We start from the raw sequence: 17,374 nt of genomic DNA, 5'->3' as shown, positions 1-17,374 counted from the left end.
AAAATTTGTGGGGGGAAATATGTCTCACCATGTGCGTGAAGTATGATTTTAAGAAGTTTTAGATGCAATTTTGTTCTTCGTGTTTTGGTTTAAAGCCATGTCCAAAGCACTGAAATAATAGAAGTGTTATTTGATTTGTGGCACATTCCCCACGCAAAGAAATTGCCCTATTATCATGCACTTGGATCTCATTTCTTTCAGTTTGTCTTGTCTTGTCTTAGCATTGATTAAGAGAATTGTTTAACTTGCAGCTGCTGTGCTTCACAGATGATTGTGAGCAGCCTGCTATGGAAAAAAAGATGCAAATTTCTCCATGTTGTGGTTCTCCATAGTATACTCCACCTTTTACATGACTGAACCTGACAAGGCTATTTCATTTTACGGTCCCAAAGTCCACTTTCACCTCCGCTCTGACTTTCCAATCAGTGCAACACAGTTTGTACAGAGCCAGATGGCAGTTTTGCTATATGCAATCACGTAATTGCTATACAAATAGTCCTGGTTTTCTCACAAATATGTGTGAAGAGACTATAATTACGTGGCTTTATTCTCCTGGCCCAATTCTCAGCATAACAGCTGCTAATAGAGATGTTGATCTGAGTCCTGTGTCTTCATGTATTTTGTCCCAGGAGATGTGCAGCGGTCTCGCTCTTTCCCTCGTGTTATTGATGTATAGAGATGGGGAAGAGGTCTGAGAAAAACATTGGAGATTATTGTGAAAGACAGACAAATAGAGTGAAAGCGAGTCATACATATTCTGGTCCTTATATGGCATTTAGCCTTCACTCTAATGAGCTGGCATTATCGAAGCCCTTCGTTATTCATGAAGTTTTATATCTTGTAAGATATGAATAATTTTAGTAGGCATAGAAGACATACAGTATAACTGTTGCATGAAGATAACTGCCACTTACAGTTAATATAGCAGCAGTACATGTCTTATTCAGCGTTCGGTTGTATAGCTCCACCCTCTCGTGTCACTCCCGGTTGCAAAAAACCAAGATGGCGACGACCAAAATGCCAAACTCGAGGCTTCAAAACGGCAGCCCACAAACCAATGGGTGACCTCACAGTGACTATGTCCACTTCTTATAAACAGTCTATGATACAGTATTGTAAATGTAGCATATTGCACACATGCATATACACTCCAGCTTCCGGTTTGTTGGATACACCTAGCTAAAACTAATGCAGTCTAATAAACAAATTAATGATGCAATATTACAAAAATACAGATTAGCAATTATCAAGAATGTTTGGATTCAAAATACAAATTAAATGTTCTATATAACGCCCAATTTGAAAAAATACATTGTGCCACCTATATTACAGTTCTGACTGAACATGAGACATTTACACTATGTTATCACTAAATAATGAACAAATATTTATTTGGATTTAAATGTAGTGCTGGCTTTAAAGGGAACTCTGTAATTAGTACCAAACTATACTATATAGTTATTTCCTGAAAAAATTACTAGGAGATTATCAGGAAATTGTGGACCTGTAAAATGAGCCGTTACCTAAAAGAACATTTTGAAACAGGCCCTTCAGGATAATGAGTACTTTTACTTATAATACTATAGGTACATTTAGCTGATAATACTTTAATAAAACTTTGAATTCAGCATTCTTTACTTGTAATTGAGTATTTTCGCTTTGTTGTATTTCCTGAAGTAAACCGTCATCTTTACATAAAACATATATAGACATTGTGCGCACTTCCCTTTTCCTACTTTTCAGACACAATCTGTTTTGGTAATTTATTATTGCTACCTTACTGTGGAAAATATAATGAGTAACGATTGAATCATAGTTTTGCAGGCTATTATTATATTATATCAATGTCGTCCTGTAGTATCCTGTATTTATTGATTTGCACCAGATTGTGTTTAAGAAAACAAACAATAACAACAACAACAAAAAACCCCGGGACTATAATGTAAAATGTTTCATTTACACCTTTGTGAATGAAAAAAATAAATCCCAAATTATAAAACAGTGTTCATACATTTAAATCATTTCATACATACATACCACAACTGTTTAAAATTTTTAAAATGCAATATGTTTATTTAATACTTTCACACAAACAATCACTTGAAGCAACAACACAGTCGCTGAAAGAGCCAGCTGAAGAAGCCCTGCGCTCTCTCGACTTCTTCTGATACCTCAACAATGACCACTGGTTCTTGTGGAGGGGTCGGAGGAACCACAGAAGAGGCTGGTTCTGTGGTGGGCGTCGTCTCGTCATTTGTATCCTCCCTGTCCTGGACATCAGTGAGAGGTTCACTTGGAGATGTCCGAGGAGCAGGTGGAGGTGAGACGTCAGCAGAGTTTATCTCTGGACTGATTGTCGGCTGCTCCGTTGGTATGATGGTGGTTCGTACGTCCTGCACTGCAATTTCAGGTTCAGCAGGAGGGGTCAGCAGCAGGGGAGCCGGAGTCACTGCAGAGTCTAGTTCTCTGGTGGTCTTCAAATTTCCATCCTCCCTGGCCTCAACATCTGTAGTGGATGGAGGTTCAGCAGGGGGTGTTGGCGAAGCTGCGGAGTCTGTCTCTGGCTCCTCAGTTTCAGCCTCCTGGACTGGAGTGGGGACTGGAGGTTCGGGAGGAGGCGTCAGATGAGCCGGCACTTTGGGGCTCTGGGGCCAAAACATCCCGCAAATCTTTCTCGCTGCAACGTTCACAATCTCTTTTAGCAGCACTGACGAGAAGCTGCTGATCCTCTCCACCAGGACGTCGTGAGGGTGCGACTGTCTGATCTCTGTCAGGATAGACAGGACCATGTCATCCCTGGTGGAGCGGGAGAAGGTGGCCCGGTGTTCAGCATTGAGAGCATAGGAGACTCGGTCCGAAACGGCCTTTGTAACCCCAACAGACATTTGGCTGAGTTTCTGGGAAGGCATGATTAAGAGGGTGGGAGGATGCTTCCAGAAGCCCTGCAGGACTTTGGGAACAACCTCTAAGATCACCTCTTGAGGACCGAGTCTTGAGCTGGGAGCCTCCTCCTGCTTCTGTCTGAGGGTCTCAGCACACTTTTCCGCCACTCTGAGGATTTTGGGACCTCTGCAGGTTACAGTCATTAAAATAAATTATTAAAACCCTTCAGAATATCGCAGAGATATTGAAACCACTGTAGTTTAACTCTTAATAAATGTGTTAAATGTAACTCACTGATACATAGGAGGTAAGGCCTCTGGGTTATTGAGGAGGAAACAGGCTTCAAACTCCATGTCCCGCATTTTGTTGCTGACATTTACTGCATACAGCTGAAACAAGGAATTACATGTGAAGTACAGTTTTGACATATTTAGAGGATAAAATCAGCATACTGTGTAACCTGTAAACTACTGTAAGTCCTCTCAGGATTCTTGTCTTACCAGCGTCAGCAGAGACTTGACGTTCTCATCATCATACCTCTCCAGCTCAAACTTCCAAAGGCTTCAAAGAGAAACAAATCAGAAGCTTTAGTTTTACTGTTTCTCGCTACACCATCAGAGTAATATTAGTGTGACAGAGTTCAAGGTGTAGCGGTGGACCGTCTGTATGCTTCTCAGTAACTCACCTTTCTCTCAGAGACTTTTTGCTCCTCTCGTAAATGAGGTTGTACATGTCTTCAGCAGTCACATGAGATGGGATCTGTTGTTCCTGCTGAAGCCTCATGAGTTCCCTCAACAGTGCAGTCTGAATAACATAGAGGAGATAAGTCATATTTAAGCATGACTAGATTATCATAATTGACCTTGCATGTTATAATAGTGTGGGCTTGGAAAGATAGTGGGTCTTACATGAATTTTGTAACTGGTTATATTCCAGCAGATCTTCAGAGCCCGCTTATATATGGGAGTATCAAACAGAAACTTAGGAGAGAATAAGTTACTTTTAGTTTAAGTCACTTTTTTAAAACACATCTGAAAATATAAACAAAAAATGAATATAAAGGTCTAACTCCAGTAAAGACAAAAACTCTCACATACCCTGATGGGTCCGTAGATCCCTCTGCTTCCTTCAAGAAACGCCATTGATTTTTTGTTGCTGTATATCTCAACAAGTGCAAGTTCAACGGTAGACTCGAGAGAGTAGTCCAACACGGTTGATCCTTGTGGCACAAATGAGCTGAGTGTGTTCAGAGTGGAGTATTTATGTGATTTCAAATAGATTTCACAGGATTGTGAAGTTCTAGAACTAAACTGAACCATCACATTCTGGTTGGTCACCAAGGAAACACTTTTTGCAAGAATCCTGTTGTTAAATAAGAAGTGTTGATTTGTATGTACATCAGATGAGGAGCATCCTGTTTATTCCTCTTTAGTTTTCAAGGCATGATGGGATGAAAGAAGTTTCAATGACACAACCAGTTTAAATGTGAATGAATAAATATCACTGATGTATCACTGATACACCAAATTTGGTATAATAACCATCATTTATAAATGGTAAATTGATATATATATATAATATAATAAATAGATTTATTTTAATGTTAACAAAAAATAAATGAGAATTAATAATGTTTACTAATTATTAGTGATGCTATAATTTATATTATTTTAACAGTTTATTGCTTCACATATTATAACATTTTATATATATATTATTATATTATTATTATATATTATATATCATTATTTATTTATATTTATATATGTTTGTGTTAATGATTAAGATATTATTTGTAAACCTTAAAAAAAATTGTTTGTAAAATATCTATAAACATTATTTGGATGGCTATTATAACATTGCAACTAATGATTATAATACCTTATTAAATGGTTAATAAATACTTTGTAAAACGTCTATAAACATTATTTGAATGTTATTATAAATTGTAACTGATGATTATAAAACCTTATTAAATGATTAATAAATACTTTGTAAACCATCTATAGACATTATTTGAATGGTTATTATAAAGTTGCAACTGATGATTATAATACCTTATTAAATGGTTAATAAATACTTTGTAAAGAATCTATAAACATTATTTAGATAGATGGTTAATACTCTGTCAATGGTTAATAATTAGTTTCTGGTCCATCTGTCTATGTAATGTTTATAGATGTTTTACAAACGTTTTCTTAAAGGTTTACAAATCATTTGCTAATCACTAAAAAATATTTAATATACAGTATATGCACATTAATTTTAAATAAAATACCAGCTTTTATAACTTTTCACTGTTTTATGTTAGTTGTGAGTAATGTAATATGTTAATAAGTAATGTTTTGAAGTCAGTAATGAGTGATTTCTACATAAAGTTACAAATCTACTTTGGACATCAGGACAAGCTGATGATGACCGTCATAGTTGGACACTTTTGCCATGTGTCACTCTCTTAGTGCTGGAGTGGGGAGGACAGGCACTATCATTGCCCTGGATGTGCTGCTTCAGCAGCTAGAGAAGGAAAGAGCAGTGGGCATCAATGGCTTTGTGCACAAGATGAGACTGAGCCGACCACACATGGTGCAGACAGAGGTAAGACTGATCGTATTAAGGAACTTGAGGCTGAGCTACCACTTCCTTAGTTAGATACCCGTTTAAGGTTGAGACTCTTGACTTGTCAAATTTTTGTGTTTGGACTTATAATTCAGCATCACAAAGAATGTAAATGTGCATATAAACACACACCTTAGAACAGTGAGGCCTACATTAATGTGACTGTGTCTATTTTTGGTTAATATTTTATAAAAGATTGACTTGTGAAAGTTGAAATTAGACAGTAGAAAAGACAATTTCAGACCCATGTTTTGAGAGGATGGATATGAACAACTACATGATGGAAATCATATATAGTTGTTCATAGAATTACGAGAATTGCGTTAGCACAAATGCCTGAACTAAACAAGAATAGGCTCGTTCGAAATGAACTGCGCCTCGCCTGGGAAGTCGACAAGATCAGCCGCAGCAGCAATATGTCTTGAACATTATTGTACAAACATAGTAGTTTTAAGCCCCAACCATGTAGTTCTTTCCGCTGGTTTTGTTGCCTAATCCTATTGACACCGAGGGTAACTGCAGTTTTGATGCCAAAAACAAAGTGGCGCCAAGGGGTGTGACGCCAGGAGGGGGGCGTGACAAAGCGGCGGTCTGTGACGAGTTGGAATGAGAACGTGTTGCAAGAACACTTGGTGGCACCGCTATAATTGGGATGAAACAACTAGCTGCCAAACACACTTATTCAGGTGCACCTCTTTGCTACTTTTTTGGCCCACTTTCCTCCATTTCGCGGATATATTTGTCGAGGTGAAAAGTGGGCCAGAGCCTTCCCATGAGCCTCCACGTGTAGACAGGAATTAGATTTATTACCCAGTATGCCCCACAGGGGAACACTGTCCCCTGCCCTGTCTAGGCAGAATCGATGAAACATGGAAGGGGAGAGAGGAGGGGAGTGGAAAAGAGCAAGACGAAGAGGAGAGAGGTAACAGCTATTTTGGATCTACAGCGCACCCAGGAGAGAGAGAGAACATCTCGTGGAGAAAAGAAAATGCAGAGAGAAAAAGAGAAAGGGGGCAAGAAGGTCCACAAGTTATTTTTGACGTATAGCTAGACATATAAGCTCTCCATCCATGCAGGAAGTGTCATACCAGCTGTTTTCAGCCTTTTAGCACTAAACATGAAGTGTTAACAGTTAACATAGTTCAACCAAAGATAGACAGTTTTATTTCAAGCTGCTTTAGACAATATTATTATATCAAAAACACAAGATGAATCTGCAGCGAGACATTTATAGCCCGACTCTGCAGCTCCCCCCAGCTCTACAGAGATTCATTTGGAGCATTTTGTAGCTAAATAGACAGATGTTCCACTCGGGAGGTGGTGGAGACCAAAGACAGAGCAAAAAGGAGAGTAATTATTGAACTTACATTCATCAGCTGGATTTGTAAATAAGCAACTGTTTGTTAAAATTCGCCATATCAACTTAAACGGTGATGGTATGTCAATACTGTGTTCACAACCTGTTTCCGCTGCCCCCAAATGGCCAAAAAACAAGTTATTGCAAGTATGATTAGTAATCTGAGATAAGACAATGATGTGTGTTACAAGAAAGAAGAGCAAAAATGAGTGAAACTAAAATTTTATGAAAACATGTTCTTTCCTGTTCATCATATTGCAACACAAAGTGAGAACCATTGTGCTGTACCACATCCTTGGTTTTTAATCTTTCCTTTTAAAGTCTGTCTTTCTGGACTTTTTCCTTCTTCCTTTCAAATATTTTTCATATTTATGTATTTTATTTGACAACACTGACAAATGACATGAAAGGTGTTGTGAAGTGTCGTATATAATGGCCCACTACATCACAATACCTCGTCCATACGTCATTCTCAGACACCATGTCAGCTATATCGCACAGTCCTATTTGGCCATAAATCCACTTGAACTTTAGCTTGGCTTCGGTATATAATGCCCATCCTCTCTTCCAGCAGCCATTGATAATCTATCAGCAGACTCCACCGTGACATCTATTGAACCGGACTCTGTGTAAGTGGTGGATGGTGTCACAGAAGCAATTTGCACTCAGGCATCAACAGATTCATCATGTGACAAATAACACACACATGTCTAGTATATGGACTTTCTTTTTAAAAGGGGCCTATTATGCTTTTGTGCTCTTCCCCTTTCCTTTAGTGTGTTAGAAAACAGGAAATATGAATTGTCAAATGTCTTCTTTCCCAATGGGTATGTTCTTCTATTAGTTTAATATAATAGTTTAACATTAGTTTAATACAGCAGTCACGGAAGAAATACTCAGATATTTTACTTAAGTAAAAGTAGCAATACTACAGTGTAAAAAGAGTGGGCTCAGTTTTAAAGCTAGTGGAGATACTGGCATCATATGAAACTAGAAAACCTAAGGAATCCATTGGTACCAACTGTGTCATACTAGCTTGCAAAGGAGGCTAAATAATGCTCCAAACTTATACGCTAAATTTTGGTGAGGAAAAACTGGCAATGCCATTTCGAAAGGGGTCCCTTGACCTCTGACCTCCAGATATGTGAATGAAAATGGGTTCTATGGGTACCCACGAGTCTCCCCTTTACAGACATGCCCACTTTATGATAATCACATGCAGTTCGGAGCAAGTCATAGTCAAGTCAGCACACTGACACGCTGACAGCTGTTGTTACCTGTTGGGCTTGAGTTTGCCATGTTGCGATTTGTGCATATATTTTTTATGCTAAATGCAGTACCTGTGGGGGTTTATGGACTATATTTGTCATTGTTTTGTGTTGTTAAGTGATTTACAATAATAAATATATACATACATTTTCATAAAGCAGCATATTTGCCCACTCTCATGTTGATAAGAGTATTAAATACTTGACAAATCTCCCTTTAAGGTACATTTTGAAGTGATTAAAAATGTGCGATTAATTTGCGATAAATCAGGATTAACTATGGACAATCATGCAGTTAATCGCGACACATCTTTTAATTGATTGACAGCCCTAATTACTTAATACATCGTCATCTAAATGCCATGAAGTAAAAGGTATATTTGCCTCTGAAATATAGTGGAGTAGTAATGTAAGTACAAGTACCTCACAATTGTACTTAAGTACAGTACTTTCCACCACTGCAATATAGTATAGCAGTAAAGTCAGTTTACTATCAAATCACTGAACTGTTCAAATGGCTCTTTGAGTTTAATTGGTTTTGAATGTTGTATATTTTAGTAACTATTTGTGGCACTTTAAATTGCAGGTATTTGCCATCTTGTCACAAATTATATGTCAACATATCCATAACCCGATAAGTCGACAGCGCCTATTGCGAACACAGCCTGTCTCGATGTGACTTCAAGCCATTGTTGACACAACTCATTGACAGCTTCTCAGAGATGGTGAAAGCAGCTCCCGGCTCTTCTGTTTGTTCTTTGCCATCTCTGATCAGACTCATTCAACAGCCACTCAACGTCCCCACGAGTGGCTGTACGAAGCGACAGTAACAGATGGTTAGCGCGTGTTTGTGTACATACAGCACATATGTAGGTCAGGTACACCACGGCCGCTGGTTGCCATGGGAACTGGGTATCAAACATGACTGCAATCTCTCGGAGAAATCGACTTGTGGTGGCCACAAGCTCCGGCTCCTCTCGCACCTCTCATCCCCTCTAAGCAGTTAACCCGTTCGGATTATGTGAGAATATTCACTGGGGGAAAGTTAATATCATCAAAACAAGCTCAGGCTGAGAGATTTTTCTGCTGGCGATGAGACGGGAGATGAAGCTTCGCTTTAGATCAATAATCCAACACACATCTGGTCAGCCAGAATGCACAGTGGTGTTGCCATTAACCTAAATGTACTGCACAAAATCCTAATCCCACACTTTGACCTGGAATATCATCCCCACCTCACACTTAGCGCCAGTCTTGGATCTGTTCGCGAGCGCCTGTGCGTGACCTTGGGGATTCACAGTGAACACAAAGGGATTCTCCCTGCCTGTCTCTGCCTGTCTCCCTCCATCACACACACATTGTTCACACACACATGCACTCTGTATGGTAAGCGCACATGATTGGATGCAGTGAACTGGTGATGCACGTTGAATGCTGATGAGGTTCTTTGGGTGCTCTCTTGAAAAAAGAGGAGAAAGCTTCCTCTGTGCTTGCAAGACAGAGAGGAAGGAAAGGAGAGAGGAAGAGGAGAGAAAACCGACCTACCCACATTATTCATCAACGTCAAACCCTGCCCTCACCTCCTGGTTAGACCGTGCACGTGCGTGTCCAATCACATATCGACACACATAAGGGGAAATACCTCTACCCACTTGCGTGTGACTCTCTGTGATGCATTGCTGCCCTTTACTATCACATAATTCACTGTCATTATGTCTTTGGGAACTGTAGTGTACAAACACTCCAGTTAACATGGCCTCCCTCTTCACTGCATTGTCCCGTGCCTTCCTGCAGTGGATATACACACAAACCTGCTTTGTCCTCACACTGTGTCCCAGTTTTTTTTTATGTCTGTTCGGGCTAATGAGGTGAAAAATTAGCTTGAGGCACACCAGGGAAGCTTTTAGGGTCAGCAGCATGCAAAGCAATTTTTGGTGTGAGGTAGCTGCAGATAGGGCATTGCGTATTTATATAGAGGATGAACAAAAGATGGTAGAAAGAGGCCGTTGATGACATCAGTCATGCCATGCCAGGTTGCCGAGGTCCAGGTCATCCGAAGCAGCAAGTTGGCACCAAGATTGGTGAAGATATATTCCTCTTATTGTCAACAAATCCCATTAAAAAAACAAAACCAACAATGAATTGAAGTATTTCCTGTGTAGTAAAGCCTCAGATAGTTTATTGCTCTGTGCCATAGACTTCCATTGTTGTCCAAAACTATAAAAAAAAACACATCAATGAGCCACATCTTTGCACTGGGTGATAACTTCCTTCATTCACGTTGAACATGGGCACTGTAGTTGGCTTTTAGTCAGTCCCACAAGCCTGCTGCTGCTGTAAATACTCACTGAAACACTGAATGTGTATCAATCCGCTTCTGAAAGTAGTCCCTGGAAAATGCACTGTTTCCCCCTGTTTGAGCTACGTTTGCTAAGAACTACAGTGCCCAGCTGTTTCAGGAACTTGCCTTTAAAAAAATGTATTTGTTTTATTAGGACTTGTCTCTTCAGTAGTAACAAATGGGCATAGGGCAGAGTGCCACAGACCAAACCTTTCCCCTACAAAACTAGGCTCCCATACAACTAAAGTGCATTCTCAATTACACTTCAGAGGAAATGTATTTTCTCCCAAATTACAGTCGCAGTTTTAAACATGTGATTAACATTGTAAATTGTAATAATAAAACAAACAAAAGCGCAACAAAATTACTTAGTTATGTTTACGCAACAAAACTACTTGGTTAGGTTTAGTAAAAACCTCATGGGTTGGGTTAAAATAAGTGTGTTTCTTACATTATTTAAGTTACAGAAGTAAATTAAAATAAGTCAACATAGACTTTCACAAGGGACACACACAGCGGTCTCTTGGATGATAGTCCTGTGTTGAAATGTGAATAATTGTAATACATCTACAGTAGGCTTTGAGCTTTTGGCTATCAATTAGTTACCTTGCCTCTCTAAAATATTAACTATTCACTAACTGGCTCGACCTCTAAAAGGACAAATGTTTAGAAAACTGACCAAGAGGAACCGCTAAAGGAAATGTGTTATTGTTCAAATATAAAAGCCACTAAAAATGTAGTCACAAGGTCCTAATATGACAAGTGGTTTGTATTTGTAGTGGATACAAATTTCCTTCAGGTTAATCTATCTGCATCCAAGCAGAACTATTCTAATATTGCAATACTGCAGTGTAATATGCCAAGACTTTCTACTGTAGGTGGTCTTCTATGTGGAGTCTGGGGCAGGATGTTTAGTGGTTTTATTTAGCCACGCCTGCTCCAGTATTTGATCTGTCTAGAAGTTAGTCCCCATACTCCCAGTGGGTGTAAATATTCTGCTACCGCTGCTCCTGAAATCCATCTGATGATTGAGTCAGGGATGATGCTGGCTGTCTACACCTCCAACAAAATGACTCAACACTCACATCCAATCGCTGTCACGCTCAAACAAGTGACATGACAGCATATTTGTCTGAGATAAAACGGGCACCCTGCTGTATTTTCCACCGCTGGCAAGCAGATTCAGATTGCTTTGAGTGGCTTTGCATTTACTTTATACTGTAAATGATAGAGTCAACCAAAGAAAACTGTGGGTCCAGAGTTTGTTCAAGTATCTCCATGTGTAACTCCACTATGTAAATTTCTGAACTGAAATTCACTTAATTTGATGTATTACACCGAATAAAGCTTTGTCACAGTTGATTAATAGTCTGTCAGCTGATATGTATTCAATTCACCTTTTCCTCAGTTACCTAGAAGTATTAAGTGAAACTCCAATTGACTTACTAATGACTCTGGTGGACAGATGAGCCTATATTAAACCTTCAAATTAATCAAGTTGATCTCCATGTCACACTGAGCATTGCATCTTTCCATAGAATCTGCAGGGAAGAGTATTTCTCCGCCACAGAGATGAATCAGATGCAATGACATCGAAGTAGTGAGTCATCAAAACAAAGAAGCCAGAGGAATTAGATGCACCATGTCAACGAGGTTGTTGACTCTTGGAAAGCAAGTGCCGTTTTGACAGAAATTCAATTGAAACGTTCAAGTACCTGCTCGCACTGCAGCGCCAGCCTCACGCACACACCGTCAATACAATGTGTACATCATTAACATTTCAACTGACCTTTTCTCTGTGTCAAAATAATACCGAGTCACGTCAAATAAGCATCACACAAACACCAGAATACACCTCAGGGAACTTCACTTATTAGAGGCATTTCTGCTTATTTCCCCCAGCTGACAGTTTGATTTTGTCCACAAGTCTAAAACACACTGCCATGCTTATAGGGCCATCTTGTGGCGCTAAGAGGCATTTAAAACCATTCACACAACATTTCAAAAGAGGTTGCATTACAAAGGCTTGAAAAACAAAGTAGATTAAATCAGGCTGTTAATGATGAAGCAACAAAATAACAAGAGATTTTTCAAAATGGGCTCAAGCTGAAATCTCCATTTCATGAAGAATGGCAAGCTCTCTGACACAGTGGCCAGGTGTCCCACTTTACGAGGGACTGCACAGCATTTTTATCCCTTGTCCCACATATTGAGACAATGTCCCACATTTTCATTCTGATTTTCAAATCTGGCTTTTATCCAATAGCTGTGAAGAAAGCAGGGAAGGCTGTCATCATGGCGCTGTGTTTGCTGTCAAACTGCGCACACGTGGGTCAAGTGCAGGTTGACCTGTCACCGTCTTTGCTATGCTACGTCCAACGGGGACAATTGTGAGTCACCGCAAAGTCACAATCTATGCAGATTTAGTCTGAATATGATGGAAACTACCACAAAGAAAAGGAAGTGCAGCTACAACAAGACTGTGAAACTACTTATAAGTATTTATAAGCCGGTGGAAGGTGATTCTCAGAGTTTTTTGTAAAATTTGCCAGTTATTTTTCAATTTCACACAGGGGGGAATACGACATGAAGCGACGCAGTTCATGTGAGTCTCACAAGAAACGTGCGGCTCAAAATGGATGCATTCAGGCAATGCATTGAGATGTTACAAGATAAGGGGAAGATTTAAGTTAGATAGATATCAAAATTGTAGACTATACCTCTCAGCCTTGGTAACGTGTCCCACATTGTCCCACATTGTCCCATACTCTTTGTCTCACATTTGGTTTGTTGGGATCTGGTCACCCTATTTGTGATACAACACATCTTCCACTTCCTTTTAGCAAGTACTTACCGTCAGTTTATGTTGTGCCCTTTTCTGACAATAAAAAAACTATTTTTTCTCACCTCATCTCACTTCCTAAGTATTGTGTAGCTTATAGCGTGACTTATCTCAAGTGAAGATCAGTATGTTCGTCTCAGTGTGAAAATATGGGTTGGTGTTGTGATGAGACATCCAACCACAGGTAACAGCCAATCCATATAAAGAATAAACAGTGAGCACATACTGTATGTGATCTTATCTTTGATATAGAAGCATGTGCTATACATAACCTCTGACGACGAAGAAAATGTGTTAATTCACTTGAAAGTCCACACACAATAGTTTCAGTTCCTTTTATGTGGCAACTCATATCATCTCTTTTTTGTGACCGTTTCTCCTCAACAGAGGAACTTTGTCTAGTATTTGAATATATATAATATAAATGAATATTGATTCTAATTTATGAACAATCAGCCACTGAAAATATATGAAAGCTGATTTAATGCATCACTACCGATTTTGTAACCCTAAACTAATCTCTAAAGATGACAACTTGACAAAATCAAGTATTTTTTAGCTTCTTTTTTTTTAACCTAATACCAAGCTATCAATAATTTGACCATATTCTAGAGAGGCCTTCACTGTTTCATTTTGCTCAAATGAGACAATCAAACAAATGCAGGAATTTGCAGAACTTAACTGCAGTACAGTTTTTAAGAACAAGAGAAAAAGCAACATTCAAGCTATAAAAAAGTTGCATGACAACTCAACCCAAGACAATGTGAAGTTTCATTACAACATTGATATTGCATCAATTTATCTCCCAGCTGCACCCCGATAATGATTGCTTGATAAGAAGTAGTTGAATATAAACACTTTTCAAACAAATTATTCTACGCTGAGAATAATACAGATGAATTTAAAAAATGAATAAAAAATATGTACACGTTTATTCACAAACTAACTGTGTTTTAACGTCTTTTTTTAGGTTAATAACTGGTAATTCAAGAAAAGGGAAATAAATACATGAATAAATGAATGTTCCTCAAAAACTTAAATAAAGCTAAATGTGGCTCGTTTATTAAAAAACTGGAATATCAGACTTTTTGCACTTTCAACATATTGTAAACTCCCTGACCACAGACATGGAGCAATTTCTTTTGAAACAGGTCCCACAGAGAGCAGAAATGAAACTTTGAGCCTATTGACTGAGCAATAAAACAATGTCCCCGAAACCTAATTTGTTGTGGTCAGATTTGCTGGTCAATTTTTAGTGCAATTTTGAGGTACTTGTATTTAACTTGAGTATTTCCATTTTATGCTACTTTATAATAAGTATAAAGTAGCATAAAATGGAAATACTACACTACATTTCAGAGGGAAATATTGTACCTTATACTCCACTACGCTTATTTAACAGCTGCGGTTACTTTTCAAATTCAGATTTTACACTAAAAAACAATATGATCATCTTATAAAATATATTTTGTTAAAGATTAAACCAGTGGCTGGTGTAGTTTGGCTTCATTGTGACATCTCAGATGTCCATGACTTGTTGATGGGACTTTTTCCCTCTAAACTTTTCAGATGGTTTCATTTAAATAACTTTTTTATCTCAAAGAAATCAAATTATACAATATTTCACTAAAAATCCAAGATTAGAGAAAAGATTAGATTAGATTAGGCCCTTTGGAGGGGCCCCGACCCATAGGTTGGGAACCCCTGGACTAAACTACCGATCTTAACTGTATACAGTAGTTAAAACTATAGCTCCATTGCATTGATTCATCAGTATTAATATAAAATATAACAATATCTAATTTGCAGAACAAGAACTTTCACTTTAAGAGCTATTGAATTATAATATTTCTGTACTTTTACTTAAGTAAGATTTTAAATTAATGACTTTTACTTGTAATGGAGTACTTATGCATCGTGGTATTGGTACTTTTACTTAAATAAAAGATCTGAGTACTTCTTCCACCCCTGGAGGAATGAGGCTGAAAAAGTCACACCGTACCCTTGTAGTGTTTTAGGTTTGTTCCAGTAAAGTGTAGCAACATATAAATTGCACATTGGTTACACATTCTTCTAATTCTCAAGGGAGGCATAAGTCAAGACCTTCTTTCAGGAAAATGTGTTAAAAATGTGTTAGTAGCACTGAGCAAATGAAAAGAAGTAAACTAACTCTAATTAGTCTATTGATATTTATATAACTGCTAAGCCAGAGCTCAACATGCCCTAATGAAAAATCATTATAATATTCTCAAGCAGTGATGCTCCTGTAGGATCTACAGTGAGTTCACTCTGACATTATTGCACCTTTATTTTGGTACCCTTATATAAAATGCAATATTCTTATAGAAACGTACAGTGCTTTTGTACTTGGGTTAATCTCTAATGATAATAATGATTTTTAAAAAATCTATCATGGTTTTATGATATTGCTTTATGAAATTAGTTTTGCTCTGAAAATTGCATAAAATACAGAAGCATTGGGTCAGTTTAGAGTTACAGTAAACATGTTATATCTATCTTATCTTATATCTATATGCACATAGTTAATGATGCATTAGGTGAAACTTTTCAACTAGGAATGCACTGATATCAATACTGGATCGGATATCGGGCCGATACTGACTCAAATAGCTGGATTGGTGACAATGGGGCAAATCTATTCAATTCAATTCCATGTTTATGTACTATATATATTATATACTGGAATTTTAATTCCTGTTTAAGTTTTGATTTATTTGTTGCTGCATTAAAATGTTTACGCTTGAATTGTGATTTTTTGTTTTTAACCAAGTTTGCCTTTTGATGCGTTATTTGACTTTTTCTCTCCCCCTGACTGCTGGATATCCCCCGTCAGAAACTCTTGTGTGACCCCCTTTGGGGTCTCGACCCCCAGGTTGAGAACCACTGCCCTAATCAATCACAAAAATGTTCATAGTCCTAGCTGGATTTTGCACCAAGTTTACCCTAATAAACAAACCAAATCAAACCTAATACTAAGTTTAGCCTTGACCTCTTAACGCATCCCTAACTAATCCTGATTAATCTATTGCAGAGAAACCATTAAGAATGGGAAAGAGATGCAGGAATACAGCAACAACATTTGTCGTATTTTTAAACCTTCAGTAATAAAGTTTAACAGAAATGAACATGGACTCCTAATTCTTAATGATGAACAGGAAAAGTAAAATGTGCATGTGAAATTATATCAAAGTATGAATTAAATTGTGCAATAAATATGCTCACATAGCCTAAATTAATGATAAGATGTGCTGTCCCAATCACCCAAATGTTACCATAAAAAAAAGGTTTTGGGTCAGTTTACACAAAAGGGTAAGCCATGCCTCCTTGGAATATGATATAACCTTCATTCCTCCATGTTCAGTATTACAGAAAGGGTTCATGTGTTGGGTATTTGTATATATTTATGGCAAGAAAGCTTACACAAGAAATTCAAAAGCTGTCCCAATCACCCTTAAAGCTTCAGTAGGTAGGATGTTTTTGACATCATTGGGCAAAAATTCCATAATAACCTTTCAGCATTTTGAAATTAGAGTGTTCTGAGAGAAAACTAGACTTCTGCATCTCCTCATGGCTCCTTTCTCAGGCATTAGAAAATCTAGCCCGTGATGGGAGGCTTTGACCAATCACAGGTCATTTCAGACAGAGCGTTCCTATTGGCTGTGCTCCGACTGATGGGCGGTGTTTGGTATTTCCTAAACTGATCTCAACATGGGTGCCGGGTCACAAACTTTCTAATTTTACAACTAAACAGTAAACTACAAGATGTTTCTGAAAACATTTCAGGCGAGAAATAGTCATTACAGTAACAGAATATTGATTCATATTTGATCAGCGCTGCCGAGTTTGACTGTTCGGTCGGGGTTTGCGAGTGATTGACGGCTACTCAGAGACGGCAAGCCTCCAGCTCGGATCTGATTGGTTGTTTTCCTCCGGTCTGTAAAATCTTGCAGATGCCATTAGGAACACCGGAGGACACCAGAAGACACAGAGGCACATGATTTTTTTTTCTTTTACCCGGGTGATTTATACGAGTAAGAAGTTACAAA

At 38.2% G+C, this 17,374-nt stretch overlaps 1 protein-coding gene and 1 long non-coding RNA gene across 4 annotated transcripts; one reads left to right on the top strand and one right to left on the bottom strand.

Moving 5' to 3' along the window:
* Positions 1–2,045: 2,045 nt before the first annotated feature.
* Positions 2,046–4,153, bottom strand: LOC119479046 (arp2/3 complex-activating protein rickA-like). Of its 2 annotated transcripts, XM_037754232.1 has the most exons (6): positions 3,981–4,152; positions 3,792–3,863; positions 3,569–3,687; positions 3,384–3,444; positions 3,178–3,272; positions 2,046–3,069 (listed from the first exon to the last, which is right to left on the bottom strand). In XM_037754232.1, the coding sequence occupies exons 1-6, from the start codon at positions 4,023–4,025 to the stop codon at positions 2,097–2,099; spliced, it is 1,365 nt and encodes a 454-aa protein (XP_037610160.1). In that variant the 5' UTR covers positions 4,026–4,152; the 3' UTR covers positions 2,046–2,096. The 2 variants fall into 2 exon arrangements, with proteins under 2 accessions (XP_037610160.1, XP_037610161.1); XM_037754233.1 differs by lacking the exon at positions 3,792–3,863 and having other exon boundaries at positions 3,981–4,153.
* A 120-nt stretch (positions 4,154–4,273) lies between these two features.
* LOC119479048 lies at positions 4,274–7,088 on the top strand. Of its 2 annotated transcripts, XR_005204595.1 has the most exons (3): positions 4,274–4,439; positions 5,343–5,478; positions 6,353–7,088. It is a non-coding gene; the product is annotated as an uncharacterized LOC119479048 (long non-coding RNA). The 2 variants fall into 2 exon arrangements; XR_005204594.1 differs by having other exon boundaries at positions 5,343–7,088.
* Positions 7,089–17,374: the final 10,286 nt, after the last annotated feature.

The sequence above is a fragment of the Sebastes umbrosus genome, chromosome 20, assembly GCF_015220745.1.
Source record: "Sebastes umbrosus isolate fSebUmb1 chromosome 20, fSebUmb1.pri, whole genome shotgun sequence".
In the NCBI taxonomy this organism is placed as follows: domain Eukaryota; kingdom Metazoa; phylum Chordata; class Actinopteri; order Perciformes; family Sebastidae; genus Sebastes; species Sebastes umbrosus.
This window is presented reverse-complemented; position numbering and strand designations above follow the sequence as displayed.